The sequence below is a fragment of the Phocoena phocoena genome, chromosome 10, assembly GCF_963924675.1.
Source record: "Phocoena phocoena chromosome 10, mPhoPho1.1, whole genome shotgun sequence".
NCBI lineage: Eukaryota > Metazoa > Chordata > Mammalia > Artiodactyla > Phocoenidae > Phocoena > Phocoena phocoena.
Genome location: NC_089228.1, coordinates 7,908,218 through 7,925,903, shown reverse-complemented (window position 1 = coordinate 7,925,903; position 17,686 = coordinate 7,908,218). Strand labels below are relative to the sequence as shown.

General features: G+C 36.8%; 1 protein-coding gene across 2 annotated transcripts in view; it reads right to left on the bottom strand.

The window, feature by feature from the left end:
- The window catches only part of RAD18 (RAD18 E3 ubiquitin protein ligase), a 125,847-nt gene that overhangs the window by 48,287 nt on the left and 59,874 nt on the right, over positions 1–17,686 (bottom strand). For both annotated transcript variants that reach the window (XM_065885617.1, XM_065885616.1), the window contains exons 7-9: positions 17,013–17,197; positions 6,313–6,389; positions 4,944–5,004 (exon numbers count right to left, since the gene is read on the bottom strand). In XM_065885617.1, the coding sequence (XP_065741689.1) occupies positions 4,944–5,004; positions 6,313–6,389; positions 17,013–17,197 (323 nt within the window). The remainder of the gene's footprint in view (positions 1–4,943; positions 5,005–6,312; positions 6,390–17,012; positions 17,198–17,686) is intronic.

The window sequence follows — 17,686 nt, the reverse complement described above, 5'->3', positions numbered from 1 at the left end:
TCCCAATACAGTGTAAGCTCCATGTGGGCAGAGACTTGGTCTGTTTCTTTAATGTTATATTCCCAATACCTAGAATACTGTCTGGGTGATCCATAAATATTGCCTGAGTGAAGAGCCTTCCGGTTAGTTTTCTTACTATTTCTTGCCACCTTACAATTTATTCTCTATTCAGCAGATGCCATCGTTTTAGACATAAATAAAATCATATTACTTGTCTTTCTAAACTCTCCAATGACTTCCCACTGCAGGAAGAATAAAGCCCAGTACACTCTTACAAGGTCTTTCCTTCCGGGACCTGGCCCTGCCTCCCCGTACACCACTCTTCCGCTTCGCTCACTACACTCTACTCACACCCGCCGACGCTGTGTCTACCTCAGCACTCTGCCCCTGATGCTCCCTCTGCCTGCAATACTCTTCCTCCAGCTCTGTGAATGGCTGCCATTATTTTCATTTCAATTTTTTTTTTTTTTTTTTGTCTGTGCCTGACCGGGGATCAAACCCAAGCCCCCTGCATTAGGAGCACGGAGTCTTAACCACTGCACCACCAGGGAAGTTCTGCTAGCAATATTGTTCTGTTTTGTTTTGTTTTTTGTAATTTTACGTCATTTTTTATTTATTTAATTTTATTTTTTGGCTGTGTTGGGTCTTCGTTTCTGCACGAGGGCTTTCTCTAGTTACGGCAAGCAGGGGCCACTCTTCATTGCGGTGCGCGGGCCTCTCACTGTCGCGGCCTCTCCTGTTGCAGAGCACAAGCTCCAGATGCGCAGGCTCAGTAGTTGTGGCTCACAGGCCTAGTTGCTCCGTGGCATGTGGGATCTTCCCAGACCAGGGCTCAAACCCGTGTCCCCTGCATTGGCAGGCAGATTCTCAACCACTGTGCCACTAGGGAAGCCCATTTAGATTTTTTTTTTACTTATGACTCATCTCAAATGTCAACTCCTCAAGAAAAACCTTTTCTTGACTACATTATCTAATGTCCCCATAATTTCTATAAATTACTCTGCTTTATTTTCTTTATAGCATCTGCCACCTAAAATTGTTATAATCATCTGCTGATTTACTGTTATCTGTCTGCTATTAGAATATAAGCTCCATGACGAGAAATTTATGTATCTTGCTCACTGCCCTATACTCACTACCTAGAAGAACAGCTAGCACATAGTAGATGCTCAATAAACATTTACTGAATTAGTGAACAACCAAATTAAAAAAACAAAGGAACATATTAAGCTAAAATGCCTTGCCTACTTAACAGGATTAAGCTGGTGCTCTCAGGAAAAGTTACAGGAGGTAATCCCGGAGTGTTCACTGGAGGTTTGTCTTTTTTTTCTTGGCAGCGTATAAAACTATATTTTACCAAGGTGAAGAGCGTGAAGATCCCCAAAATATGTCTGTTATGGCAGTTAGGCAAGTAGAGTAACTTCCTTCAGGCTAAGATTCTGCCTCTTACTGGAGCAATTCAGTCTTAATTAAGAAGACCTACCAAAAGCATTTGCAACCTGAAACCCACAGGTAACTCAATAAACTCATTTGATTCAACTCTGTATCAAATACACTTTCTACAGATCTGCAACTAAGCCTCAAATTGATTTCACTGTTTCTCTCCTCTTCTAAAAGAGGGACTCGTGAAGATAAGTCTATCCAAAAGACTGCTAAAGAAAATAAGAAAGATATATCATCACAAAACTACCAAAGTAACTCATTCATAAAATTAAGCTTTTTTTTAAGCAAGATGACCTGAAACTAAAGCTTAGCGCACCCCCACCCCCACTCAAAAGAAGTTCTCAACATACAAGCTATTCACTCAGATTCAAAGCATGCTACAGTGCAAAGGGCTTCAAATTGAGCATGGGATGAATGTGGGTTTAATTTCCAGTCCTGCTTTTTACTAGCTATGTGGGCAATTTATCTAAGCCAAATAATAAATCAATAGTAAAAGTAATATTTCCAGCTATGTATGGACTCAAAAAGTATTCCTCCATATACCCTTTTTTTCCCCGAGAGACTTGCCTGGAAAAATGTATTCCACCAAAACAAGGAAAAAGAAGAGGCAGATTTGGATCCTGAAATAGGTGAACTGACACAGGAGGGAGGAGAGAATACCCAGAAGGCTGGTGAAAGGAAATTCCAGGGTAGCTATGAAGGAGGCCCAAAGCATGGGGTCACAGTCGCCTGGAAAAGGGCTGGGGGCTGCTTCAGGTAAGTTGCTCTGGAGAAAATAGTGAGTTGATAAATAATCTATGAGTTTCAATGTAAATAGAAAGTCACTGACATTTCTCATGGAAAGTTTACAGATAAATTAATATCACATAAATAGAAAACTAAGCAAATAAAATTACTAATTATAGGGAAAACAGAATGTTTTCCTAAAAGGAATTACAACTGTAAGGGCAGAAAAATAATCTCCCTTCTAACCTTCTTAGTTCTTAGCTGGGGCTTTATAACAAAAGACAAATTTACATGAGAAAAACAAACAGATGTTTTTTAACATGTATACCTCATGTATATATGGAAGATACCCAGAGAAAAATAAGTAACTCTAAGCCACTTGGAGGTGACTTAGAACACTGGCTTAAATACCATCTTCAGCTAGATTAAAAAAAAAAAAAAAGAAAGGTGTGCGGGAGGCCAGTTATGGGGAGATGGCCAGGAAAAACACAGTAAACAAGAGTGAAGTCTGCTATGCTGATTTAAGTCAGAGCCTTCTCCGTCAACAGGAAGACTAACTTACTTCTAGGGATAGAGAGGGGAGGAGGGACAGACACCTTTGTAATTGTGTCCTACACTTAGGCAAATGGGGGAAGGCAGAGAGCTTTCCTTTCTGCTGCTTCTCAATTGCCTTCTGCTCAAAGCAACATGTCATGGTGGCATATTCTTGGGTGGTGGCATACTCTGACACACTTCATAACCATAGTATTGTATGTTGCCTGGTTCAAACTGTATACAATGTCTCTAACTAATACTGACCTTATAAAAAATTATGACAATATTCAGAAATTGGGAGGGAGGAGAAGGTAAGAGTCAGGATGTACAAAAGAGCTAAATTTTCATTTTTCAAATTAGGACTTCAATCAATTGTTAACATGGAAAACTGAAACACTTCAAGAAATAGCAGAAAGAATAATCTTTTATAAACATGAAGGTAATTACTAAAACAAAAGCCAAAAGATTTGACAGTTGTTAATTCTAGGAAATGAAGATGGAGACAAGGAGGTGGCGAGGAGTCAGAGTTTTTAATAAGCCTTAGAGAAATGTGCTTAAAAACCACATACATGGGCTTCCCTGGTGGCGCAGTGGTTGAGAATCCGCCTGCCAATGCAGGAGACACGGGTTCGAGCCCTGGTCCGGGAAGATCCCACAAGCCACGGAGCAACTAAGCCCATGCACCACAACTACTGAGCCTGCACTCTAGAGCCCGCGAGCCACAACTACTGAGCCCGTGTGCCACAACTACTGAAGCCCACGTGCCTACAGCCCGTGCTCCACAACAAGAGAAGCCACCAAAATGAGAAGGCCGTGCACCGCAACGAAGTGTAGCCCCTGCTCTCCGCAACTAGAGAAAGCCTGCGCGCAGCAACAAAGACCCTGCACAGCCAAAAAGTAAATTAAAAAAATAAAAAACTCACGTACATTAAAACATTAATAAAAAGGTTTAAAAAACAAAAGAACCATCAATGGTATATTTAGATCCTGATACTAAATCAAACTGCAACTACACTATAATGTTAATAATAAGTGCTTGAGCTTTAGAAAGTGCCCAAAAGGTTTAAAAAAAAAAGTATATACCGAGGTTTATTTTAGAGCTAAATGAATTAATTTAATATGTTGACCTATTTAGTAAAATTAAAGTTTTTAAAGATATTTAAATGGTGGGCAATAGATATTTGTATATTTTCTTGCCTATATCTAACCCACGTTTTCTTTAGTGTAGCATAATTGTTAGATACCATCCTTTAGTGATTTAAATTATTTTTGTTCCATGCAAATTTTCTGGTTTCCTTGTTGTTACAGGCTTTAGCTTTGCCACTTCAGTGATCATCTGATATTCTCTAGCTCCTGTATCATGAAAAATTACTTTGGCTTCCCAAAGGTTGATCAAAGAGGATCGATCACATCTGTCTATCTTTAGAGCACCAGCGCTGTAACTTTTGTGGTTCAGCCTCTGGTCCGTGAATCCTCCAGCCTCCTTTCCCTACTCCGAGAAGGCTCGGGCCATCACAACTACATCTAGTGCCTGTGTACTTCATCCTCCCGCCCCACACAGATGACAGCTGTATCTGCCCCTTCAAAGCTTAAGAAGTGAAAAAAGAAAACACAATTCTTTTGGCACAACTAAGGCATATCACGTGTGGAATATTCATTCAGCAAATATTAACTATCTACTGTTTGCCAGGCACTTAAATTTAAATTTAAACTAAAAACCAACCAACCAGCCAAAGAATAAGCAGCTATCTAATTGACAAAACAGTAATGTGCTAGCACTGGGAAAGATACATATAAAGGTCATTTAAGGAAAATGAAGCGATAAAGTTGGGAAGCTGGTAATAATGAATAAAATGAAAACCATCTTCAGCATAAATATGCAAGCTACAGAGTGCTGAAATTCTTCACATAAATACTGTCACTGGCCTGAGGACAGGATGGCAAGTCAGCAATGTTTCCATTTTAATCCCATTTTCTTCTCACAGAGATGCTTTGAGAGCAACTAATTAATATTTGCAAAGTGCTTAGTGATAAGCTCAAAGTAGAATGTTAGTCACAAATCAAAGAGCACACACATAGTTACAAAAAAAGTCACTGTCTTGAGTAAACACTCAACCAAAATTCAGTCTCTTAAGTAATATTAACAAGAAAGTTTGTATTAAACATTAATATAAAAATACTTAAGATGAAAAACTGTAACCCAAGTTCTTTGTAAACAAAGAAAACATCACATAACTTACGATAGTTACTGTGAATTTCATCTATTTCCTTTTCTGTTTGGTCCTTTGTAAAAACCATTACCTAAAAAATCCAAAAATTCTTAATTAAAAATTACCAAGAATGACAAAAAATAGAAATTAGTACTATAAACTTTAAAATCTCAAATGGGGATGTTTAAAATAGAGGAAAATAATCTCTCATGTCTGTTTTATATAGACTTAGGAAGATTAACTCCGGTTTACTTCTCTTGAATATTGTAATTAACATACATTTTACTCATTACTTTTTTTCATCAGTAGAAAATGCAACACTGATTCCATTAGAATTTATGAAGTATTAAGACAACAATCAATTAAGTTTCCTACTTTCAATATTTAATTTTCCACATTCATTACTACAATAGGTAACATAAAACTACAAGACTAAAGCGACATTTAGCAGATCATTAAAAAGGCATATCTTCTTGTTTGTCTTCTACCTTTTCCAGCCTAACTTTTCCAAGTCTACACAAAGGTATACAGAGAAAATGCAATAATACAAGACTTCACATGTGAAATTTCTAATTCACTTTTTAAAATTTTAGACTTAAAAGATCTGAAATGTACTTACACGATTCATTATAGTCTCCATCTTATAGTTAGCACACAGGTAATAGTAAAGTCAATGAAAATCTCATTTTTTTCTACTATCTGATTATAAACTTACTTCCCTAAGGTTGTTGCTTTCCTTACAAACACATTACCGATGGTCTAGAAAAAAAGTCTACTTGGGAGAGCCCAAAACACTTCCTCCAGTGTCAAAGGACACAATGGCTATTTTCTTCTTTGGTATCCTTTCCTCAAGTTTTGGACCATCAAGCTAGAGGAAGGCAACAGTGAAGAAATTTAGGTCTCTGATTCCCTCAGTAAGCTCAATAGATGCTCAATCCTCATCAACTCTTAAAATTACTTAATTTCACCATCAGTATAACCACAGAATTGCAGAATGCCAGAGCTAAAAGGGGATCTTAGAGATTATATAGTTAACCCCCTGAGTTTTACAGATGAAGATCTTAAGGGCCACAGAGGTTAAATGTTAAAGAACTTATTAAATGCAACCACCAGAAAAAGGACCAATACCAAGGTTACCTGATGTACGGGCACATGCTTTTTTCCATAAAACTGTAATTCATCAATAAACTCTACTTTGGATTGATCTTGTGCCAGAAGACTTCTAAATATGATAAAAATGCTAAAATGAGCTGCAAGTAAATCATAATACATTAAATGGAAATGTGTTCTAGTACATTTCCCACTGAACAGATTTAACACTGGTTTGCTTTACTTTGTAGGTATTCGACTTTTCCTTCCTTCATTTCTACCGAGATACTGAAAAAGACCATCAACATACGCTTTCGTTGAGTTTACTAGCTTCAAGACGCATCCTAGTCTTCTCCATATTTTCAATTTCTTGAACTATTTCAGCAGCTGTTAAAATAAGGGCACATAGCCAATATTAATTACATGGTGTTGCTCAATGTACCCTGGTTATGTAAACTCTTAACAATGAAGCTGGACAATGGGTATACATGAACTCCCTGTCCTGTCTTTGTAATTTTTCTGTAAGTCTAAAGTCATTTCAAAATAAAAGGGTTAAAAAAAAAATAACACAGAGTTAAAACACTTAACTTTTACACATGCAATTACAGTTTAAAATATAACTGGAAGAGTAGAGCAAAGTCATTTTGCTCTTTCCTTTGAGGATACAGGTATAAACAAGAGTTCCAATGGAATATGAAAATTAATGTTAGAGTGAATTCTATTCTTAGGGAATATCCACAGAAACTCCAATGTACAAAATGTTACAACAGTCTACTTTGCAAGGAAAGACAAAGGTCTACGAATACTAGGGGGTAGATGGCCTTGACTCCAGAATTTTTGTCAGTAGGTGTATTTACCAATCACATACATCAAAGAGATCTGAGATACACTCCATCTCATATATAAATACCTTTGAATGCAAATAGCATGAAATTTGCCAATGCTATCCTTCTGCCTACTAGGCCAACATATTAAGACTAAAATACACATATAGTATAGGGGGAAAAAACTACAATCCCTTACACACATTTATACATAAAAGGATACTATATCTAGAATTTGCTTCAAAATAATCCATGAAGGGATGTAAATGACAGACAACAGGCGATTAGGCATGAGTTGACAACTGTTTGAGTCAGGTAACAGGTAAATAGGGGAAATCACCATATTCTTCACCGTAAGAATTGAAATTCTATAGAACTTATAAATAATCTCTATTAAAAAGTTTTTTACAAAACTGACAGTCCTCGAGAGGATCATTTAAGAATGCAATTACCTCATTTCAAAGTTTGTTTTTCAAGCACTGAGAGGTACCTCTTGCCTCCCTAATATCATAAGACCAGTAGAAACAATGTAAACAATCTCTCCCTCTGTGAATCACGGTATAACAGGAAAGCAAAGGGACCACTTGCATTCTACCCAATCCACTAACCCAAGTATCACTCAAGTTAGAGAACATCTGGCACACTCTCTTCTAAGGTATTAAGGAAACTGTACTAGGATTAGATGCAATTTTGGGGCTTAAATCTTTCGGGGAGACTTCTGATTCTGTTTGCGATGTAAAGAGCTGGATATAGTGTCATTTTCACCCTAACAATGAGAAAAGGCTGGATAACCTATAAAACTGTAACTTTACTCGAATCCAACAGAACTAACGTCACAGGGAAACCAACTAGCCTGAAATCTAAGGAAAGTCATGTGCCTTAGAGAAGAGAGGGGTCACGAGTACTGGTTGACATAGGAAAACAAGGATTATCCTACCGCTGGGTAAGAAGATTTCAGATAAACTTTTTTTTTTTGGCCGCACAGCAAGGCATGCGAGATCTTAGTTCCCAGACCAGGGATCGAACCCGCGCTCCCTGCAGTGGAAGCGCATAGTCTTAACCACTGGACTGCCAGGAAAGTCCCTCAGATAAACTTTCTGATGAATTGCAAAAGGCCAAGGGTGAACCACCACGAAAATATAAAAATCCTGGGAATCTTAGACACAAGGGGACTCACACCTATTCCAAGGTTTTCTATAGACCTTACTGGATACTCTCAAGAACTACTGGGGGAAGGATGAGAATTTAGAAAAAGTATCCCTCCGGATACAGGCTTGGGAAAGAACAGCCCCCAGTGCAGGAAGGACATGAAGCCCCATCAGATCTTTAACCCTAGGAAACAAAAGCATTAAGCCACTGAGGGAAGGTCAGCAAAACTGAAGTCCCCAGAGCACAGGTAAACAGAGAAAAAGTAAACAAACAAAACCCTCTACTCCGGCAGAGGGGTCAGGAAACTGCCCTGGGCCCAGACCACTAGAGGACCCTTGCCACCTGGGGAGGCAAAGGATCACTGAGAGAGACCCACCTGTGAGACCCAGAATCAAGGGCCTGCCTAAGACGGAGGCTAAGCTAGAATAACAGAGAACAACCCTCATGTTCCCTACCACGGAGACAGGACACTCCAAGTGACAGGTAACTGTCATCAGCCACTGGGAGAGAAGTGAGCATGGAAAGACTCCTTAAGGCACAGGTTCACAGGGAAAACCTAAGTGCGAGTGATACAGGTACATTTTAAAAACAAACAAATAAACTTCTGGTAGCTCAGGCACCGACCTAAAAAGCACAAGGGATATGAAAGTGGTGGTCAACCGAGGACAACCACAGCAACAACAAAATCCAAACCAATCAACCACACACAGTGAAGTCCTAGCAGAAGAGGAGACAAGTCCATTTTTTAGTCATTCATACTATTTACTTCAGCATTTAGAGTCTCACGTATTAAGTCTGGTTTTCAACCAAAATTTACAAGATACATGAACAAGCAGGCAAACAAACAACAATAACAAAACCAAACTCAGATATCAGTTGCCCAGATGTTACAACTACCAGACATGGAATTTAAAATAACTACGATTAATATGCTACATCTAGTGGAAAAGATGAACAATATGCAGGAACAGATGGGGCATTTCACGAGAGAGATGAAATCGTCAAGAAAAATAAAACAGAAGTGTTAGAAATAAAAAAACATTAGCAGAGATAACTTGACCCAGCTAAGGAAAGAATAGGTGAACTTAAAAATGGGATCGAAAAAAAGAAAAAAAAAAAATGGGATCGATGGTATTACCCAAACAGAAATAGAGAAAAAGGGGGGTAAAACCCACAAAAAAACCAGAATAGAGCAACTAAGAGCTGTGAGACAATATCAAAAGCCCTAACATACACATAATAGAAATCCCAGAAGAAGAAAAAAGGGAGAGAAAATATTTGAAGATCTAATGGCCAGAATTTACTAAATATAATGAAAGATGTCAAACCACAAATGCAAGAAGCTTGAAGAATATCAAGCAGAATAAATAACAAAACAAAAACGCAATGATATACCTGCACATAGACACACAAAGAAAATCTTGAAGCCAGTGAGAAAAAGGGGTATACCACACCAATAAAAGTCATGTACTACATCATACTGCTCATCAAAAACTATTCAGTCCAGAAGACAACAGAATGAAGAATTTAAAGTGTTGGGGAAAAAACCTACCAACCCAGAATTCTATATCAAGGGCAATATTTTTCAAAAGTGAAAGAGAAATGAAGACTTTCTGAGACAAACAAAAACTGACAGAATATATTATTAGCAGATCTGTACCCAAAAAAGTGTTAAAGGAATTTCTTCAAGCAAAAGAAATTTAAAACCAGAAATTCATCTCTGTAAGAAGAAACAAAGTGTTAGAAATGGTAAAAATGAAGGTAAATATGAAATATACTTTTCTTATTTTTAACTACTATAAAAGATAATTGTCTGTTTAAAGGAAAAACAATAGCAATGCATTGTGTTAACAGCATGACAACAACAGCACAAAGAATTAGGGACTGGGAGTAAACTGTTGTATAAGGTTCTTATACTACAAGCAAAGCAGTTTATTATCTGAAGGTAGACTGTGACTAATTAAAGGTGTATACTGTAAACCCTAAGGCAAACACTAAAATTTTGAAAAAGAGGTACAATAATAAGTCAATAGTAGAAATGAAATATAATTTTTAAAATACTCAATTAATCCAAGATATTTTAAAAAAAAAAGGCTAGAAGGAACAAAAAGCAGATGGAACAAACAAAACAACTAGCAAGATGTTAAGTCGAAAGCCAACTACATCAAATGTAAATGGTCTAAAGGCACTAATAAGAGCCAGAGAATGCAGACTGGATTAAAAAAGAAAAACCAAACAATATACTGTCAACAAAGAACCCATTTTAAATAAAAGACATAGATTCAAAATAGGTTCAAAACAAAGAACGGAAAGCGATGTATCCTGTAAATACCAATGAAAAGAAATCTGAAATAGCTATATTAATATGAGGCGCAAGAGACTCCAGAGCAATGAATGTTATCAGGGACAAAGAGGGAAATTACAGGAAGCGGTCAAGTCACCAAGAAGACTTAACAATCCTAATGTGTTTGCACCTAAAACAGAAATCAAAAATACATACATGGACAAGCACTTCTGTTTCCAAACAAGATGGCCTAGACTCATGTCTCTTCTCGTTTCTCATAATCTTACCTGCAAAGTATAACTACAAACCCTGGATATAACAGACAAGGTTAAGAGAACTCTGGAAAGTGGAAGGAGGAAAATGGACTGGCTAAGGACCTCAGAATTTGAGGAACAACTCTGTGGTACGTTCCCCGGGTTTTCTTTTTATCTTCACAATATCCCAGACTCGTCTCTGGTGAAGCCTGCAATCCAGAACCACCAACACTCACAGAAGAAAGAAAAAAAAAGTCTCAAGAAAAACCTATTTTAAGCAAAGGTCAGTGAAAGGGAGAGATCAGAAACCTTTCTGACAATATCGGACCTACTCCTTACTCCAGCTAAACACTGCTGATGCTCCCAGCCTGCCATACAAACTTCCCCCCACACTTACTTAATTTAAAGATCTGTAAAATTAAAACACAGGTACTATATTTACTGAAAAAAATCTGCATATAATCTGCAGTTCAAACCCATGTTGTTCAAGGGTCAACTGTATCTCTCTTTAAAGCAGTTTAAATGATATATCTGTTATTAATTTCTCATACTTAGAAGAGGAAACTAAATAAAAACAATAAAAATTGGAAACAAAGGGCTTCCCTGGTGGCACAGTGGTTAAGAATCTGCCTGCCAATGCAGGGGACACGGATTCGAGCCCTGGCCCAGGAAGATCTCATATGCTATGGAGCAACTGAGCCCGCGAGCCACAACTACCGAAGCCCGTGCGCCTAGAGCCCGTGCTCTGCAACAAGAGAAGCCACTGCAATGAGAAGCCCGTGCACTGTAACGGAGAGTAGCCCCCGCTCGCCGCAACTAGAGAAAGCCCGCACGCAGCAACGAAAACCCAACACAGCCGAAAATAAAAACAAATAAATAAATTTATTTTTTTAAATTGGAAACAAAGTGAAACAAATGAACTGTCACTATATTACTTCAAATAACATAACCACAATAAAGGGGAAAAATAACTTATGAGCACAGTAAATGACTATGTACCCTTAGTGCAGGTGACGGGGGAGGGGAGAGGGAAGACTGGGTAGAGAGAACTAAAAAAAATCTGGAATTCTTTCTCAGGTTGCAGAGAGGTGTAGTAGTACAGGTGAAGCAATTCTGAAACGATTTTAGATATATTACAGAACTGAACAAATTAGTAAACATGCTGATGCTACTAAGAGGGAAGATTCTCCCTGTCGAAAAAGGGAAATACAAATATGAAATAGAGAAAGGTAAAGAAGACCCCTGTGGGGCTGGATTGAAAGTAAAGGTATTGGTATGTTCTCATGATTTCTAATATGTATAAGTGAATTTACATGCATACATATACATGTAGTATACAGGCATACATGCATGTGTATGTATACACATATCCATGTATGCATATGTATATGTGTGTAATATTCCTGAGCTCCACCTGCTGAAAGAGTCTAGAAGCAAAGGTACCAGGTAGCAATGAGCATAGCTGGTAGCCTTATCTTGTTTTCCCCCCAAAAGAACCAAAGCTTCTCAGGGAAATGGCTGATTCCAGGGCTGGGACAGGGAATCACCACCTTGCTGTGCTAGAAATAAGGAAATGGTAAAAAATAATAATGATAATAATGAAACTATGGCATGAGGACCAAGGATCAGCATGGAGAAGCTCCCACTGGCCAAATCTAGAAACACAAACACCAAAATAATTAAGGATGGAAATAAGCTATAAATCTGTGAACCCATATTGATAATAGACAAATTAAATACAAGAAAGGAAGGCTCCTGTTTTCAGAACCATGGCAGGTGTCCACTGGCAAATGTGGAAGGAAGGCTAAAATTAGAAAATCAACATTGTGCAACTACACAGAAAAGACTAGTTCAGGTAAAAATTACCAAAGAATGCTAAATACAGGCGTGAGATTTTAATGAGGTATAGAATATTTAGATCGTATGAAAGTGGATCTCTACAGATTTCTTACTAGGAATAATGAGGAAACTACACAGTGAAGAAATTGACAAGGTGATCAAACCTGCCATCACAAATGAAGGGCACAAAGATGTCAAATACCTCCAGAGGTGATATTCTGAGAAGGACAAAACATCACTTATATAGTATTGTGGACACGAATATGCACAACCTGAACATAATTATAAGGAAACACAGGACAAAGCCAAAATGAGGAATATTCTATTTGGGGAAAAAAACCAACAACAACAAAGACTGTATTCTTTTAAAATGCCAATGTCAATGTCATAGAAGACAAAGAAAGGCTGAGGAATTGTTCCAGACTGAAAGAGACTGAGAGGATATTACAACTAAATTTAATAATGTGATCCAAAACTGGATCATGTAATGGAGGGAGAAAAAAAATCCATAAAGGCCATTATGGGGTCAACTGCTGAAACTGGAATAGAGATGATAGATTAAAGAACTATTTAACAAAGATGAATTTACTAAAGTTGATAACTGTACTGCAGCAATAAAAGAGAATATCTCTTTTCTTAGGAAATACACAATAAAGTATTCAGGAGACAAGATTATACGCCTTATTCTCAGATAGTTTAAGAAAAATATATGTGTATATAAATATGTACACACACACAAACACATATACATTAATAAAGAGAGAGAAACAGTAATTCATAAACCAAATGGGGGAAAATGTTAACAGGTGAATCTGTGTAAAGGGTACATATGTGTTATGATAATGTTTCAACCTTCCCATAAGTTCAAAATTATTTCCAAATAAAGGTTTTTTTTTTAAAGAATGCAAAGCTAAGACTTTTTCAGACAAATAAAAGTGGAAAGAACTTGTCTCAACACATGTGCACTACAAGAAACATTAAATGAAGATTTCCAGACCAAAAGAAAATGACATCAGACGGAAACCTGGATCTAAGCAAAGAAATAAGGAATACTATAAATGGTGAATGTGTAGGCACATAGAGACTTTCCTTTTCAATTTTTAAAATTTCTTTAAAGGAAAATTGACAGTTTAAAGCAAAAATGGTAACAAAGTATTATGAGGTTTATAACACATAGAAGAAAAATCTATGACAATAAAACCAAGGATGGAAACGATAAGGTCCTTATGTTAAACACGTAGTACAATAATATCTGAAGGTAGACTGTGATAAGTTTAAGATGCACGTGGTAAACTCTAGAACAACTGCTAAAAGAAATTAAACAGAGGTACAGCTAATAAGCCAACAGTGGAGATAGAATAGAGAACTAAAATATAATCTAAAAGAAAGCAAGAAAAGAAAAAAAAACAAAGAATGGACAGGACAAAGAGAAAATAAAGAGCAAGATGGTAGACTTAAACCCAACCAAATAGATTAAATGAAAAAGTTTTAAAGTCTACAATTTAATGGTATATCTTGTCAAATTAAGTTTAAAAATCAAATCCAAACCACATACTGCTTACCAAAAAACACAGTTTAAATATGACACAGTATGTTTAAAGAAAAAAGTGAAATAAGATTATTATTTATGGAATATTACCAGAGACTAAAACAAATATGTCATAATAATGAATAGGTTAATTCATCAAGACATAACAATACTAAATGCACATACACCTCATTACTGAGATTCAAAATGCAAAGAAAACAGAGCATACTGAAAGGAAAAATAAAAAATCCACAAATACCCTTGGAGATTTCAATAATCCTCTCAGTACTGACAGAATCAGTAAACATAGCATAAGTAAGGATGTAGAATACTTGAACATACTACCTAGCAACTTTACATAACTAACACTACAGATCATTGAACCAAAAAAACCAAAATTTTCAAGTGCTTAAGGAACACTCACCAAGGAAGGCCTAATGCTGAGTTATAAAACAAGTCTCAATAAAGGTAAAAGGTCCGAAATCATACAGAACTGCTTCAATGGAATCAAATTAGAAATGATTTTAAAAAAAGATATCTGGGAAATACTCAAATATTTGGAAATTGAAAACACTTCCAAATAACCCATGGGTAAAAGAAGAGATCACAACAAAAATTAGAAAATATTTTAACTGAATGAAAAGGAAAATACCAGAGAAATGAAAGCACATGGCTACATAAAAATCTATAAGCCCATGTTTATAGTAGCTTTATCCAGAATAGCCAAAAATTGGAGACAAGCCCAGTTGCCTATTAATAGTCATTTAGTCATCATTTCAGCCAAAATCTAGAACATTTCCTTCACCCCCAGAAATTCTTCTGCCACACTGCAGTAAACTCCCTCCCTCTTACCCTCAGGCCCTGGGACATACTGATCTCTTCTATGTCCCTATAGTTTTGCCTTTTCTAAAATGCTAAATAAATGGAGTTTTAAAATTATACAGTGTGTTGTCTTTTGTATCTGGCTTCTTTCACTTAGCACAATGTTTTTGAGATTTATCCATGTTGTTGCACTTATCAGTAGTTCATTTTTATTGCTAAGCAGTGTTCCACTGTATGGCTGTACCACGATTTGTATACCCATTCACATATAAATAGACAATCTCAATAAACAACAAAGCTGGAGGAGCTACATTACCAGACAGCAAGATCTATTACAAATTACTCATAAACTAATTAAGACAGTGCACTACTGGCACAAGGATAAATAAGTGACCCAATGGAACAAAACAATGTCCAGACCCACACATATACGGTTAGCTGATTCTCAACCAAGCTGTACCAACAATTCAATGTGTAAAGGATGGTTTTTCAATAAATGGTGTGACATCAATCAGCTACCCATATGGAAACAACAAAAGAATCTCGCCCCTTAACCTCGCAACGTATGCTAAAACCAATTCCAGATAAACTGTAGATTGAAAGGTAGAAGCAAAAAGAATAATGCTCTTAGAAGAAAACATGATCTTGCGGTAGACAAAGACAAAAAAGTGCTAACCAATGGGAAAATGCAATGAATTGGATATAAAATTTAAAACATCTACCTCTCAAATGAAGCCATTAAGAGAGGGAAAAGATGAAATTAAAGGAGAAACATATATACACCCAGCAAGATGTGTATCCAGAAAAATTCACGTACCCCCACAAGTAAATCAGGAAACAACAGATCCACAGCACAGAAAAATCAGGCACAAGACTTAATGGGTATTTCACCAAAGAGAATATCCAAGTGGCCAATAACAATATAAAAATATGCTGAACACTACAAGCCATTAGGGAAACAAAAATTAAAACCATAAGGAGATACTACTCTGGACCCACCAGAATGGCCAAAACGGAAAATTGACAATATTGATGTTGTTAAGGATGTGGAAAAACTGGAATCTCGTACCCTCCTGATGAGAGCATACATTGGCACTGAGTTTCTGCCTGTACCCATGAAAGCTGAACATCTGCCAAAACATAATTTGGGGGATAGGTATACGTATCCCCCAAACATGTGTGCCTACGAGCACCAAGAGACCTGCAAAAGGTTACTCATAGCAGCATTATTCTTAAAAGCCAAAGAGTGGAAAAATCCAAATGTCCATCAGCCACTGAATGGACAGTGTAATATATTTATATAATAGAATATGCTACAGCAACAAAAAATTTTTAAAAATCACAACTGTACACAAAAATATGGATAAACCTTATAAACATAATGCAAAAAAAATGAAATCAGACTGAGAAGAATGCATAAGCTACTTATTATTCCATTTATATAAAGATAAAATATAGGCAAAAATAGGCAAATGAATATATGGTTTGAGAAGTCAAGAAGGTGGTCATCTGTGAGAATGAAGGAGTAGTGACTGGGAGGGGGCTTCTGTGATGCTGGTAGTGATCTGAGTAGTGGTTACAAAGGTACCTTCCCTTTGCGTTGTGATAATTCACTGAACAATATATTTACAATTTGTGTAAGTTCCTATTTGCATATTATACTTCAGTTTTTCTTTAATTAGGCAATTCCATCCATATGCTAATAACTGAAAGAACTCCAAAATTTGTGTGTGGTTAAATGGAAAGAACAAACTATTAAGCAGTATGTATGTAAAATTAACATTTTTATAACAATAATGATCAAGGATATATTTTTGTGTATAACAATCTTAATAATCTAATGGTAACATTTATTCAATGCTGACTACTTGCTAAGGTACTATGCTAAGACTTTACATGCATTTTATCATTTATTCTGCTCAAAAACACTATGAAGTAGGTAGTATTATAACTCTTACTTTATGGGTGAGAAAACCGAGGTCAGATATAATAAGTAATTTGCCCATAATCAACCCAGTCATAAAGCTGCAAAACTAGGATTATAGGCCACGCTCTCTAGATCAACCTTCATATTCATGAGAAGCTGGCAGCAGTGGTTACCTCTGAGAAGGGAAGGGGGACGGAGAGACGGGCTGAGAGAAAGGCTGGCTTATCACAGGACACTCTAGGTACCTTCGGAAGGAGTACATTTGCATACCTTACCTATTATCAAAAATGTATTAAAAATTTTTTCTGTGCTTTATAACCACTAAGCCACACAAAACTGCTTTATCCAGAGGATAAACACAACTCATTGTTTAATTACTTTACCTGATTTAGGATGCAAAGCATCACACTGGGCATTGTACATGTGTACAAATTCTTGGTGCCTTTTAATGAGCTGTTGTTTATTTCCTTGAACAGATAATCCATGCTGTTTTAGCTTTTTCTTTAAATCTCTATCTGAGAGCAAGTTATATACAGTTTTAGGCAGTGGCTTCCTCTTGTGAACAGAGCTGAAAAGGGAGAAAAGAGATCACTGAGGTTTACTGTGAATTATCCAATGCTTTTCATGTAAAACAGTAATTTACCTTCTGACTCAATACCAAGGCGACTGGAAGAACAGCAGAACCATGAAGACAAAAACAGGAAAGAGAAGAAGGATTAAATTTACAAATAAAGTTGACAGTATTTTTCTGACAGTGATGCATCTAAAGTGGCAGTGGGACATTCCGACAGAGGGGTCTAGGTGGCAGCCAAAACTTAGATAAAGTTAGTTTAGGTCTCAGACAGAGGCCTGGCCTAAAGACGCAGACCTGGGACTCATACAGAAGGCTTGTAGACTAAATGCTATGAGAAATTAGGGTCATTCTTACGTGAACTTATTCACTACCTCTTTAAAGCATGCTTTTCCTAAAATTTGCCCATGGTTTCCACACAAATCTCTATAAAACCAGCTATCTCAGGTGATTAGAGTATAAATGCTATCGCGGGTCAAGCTATGG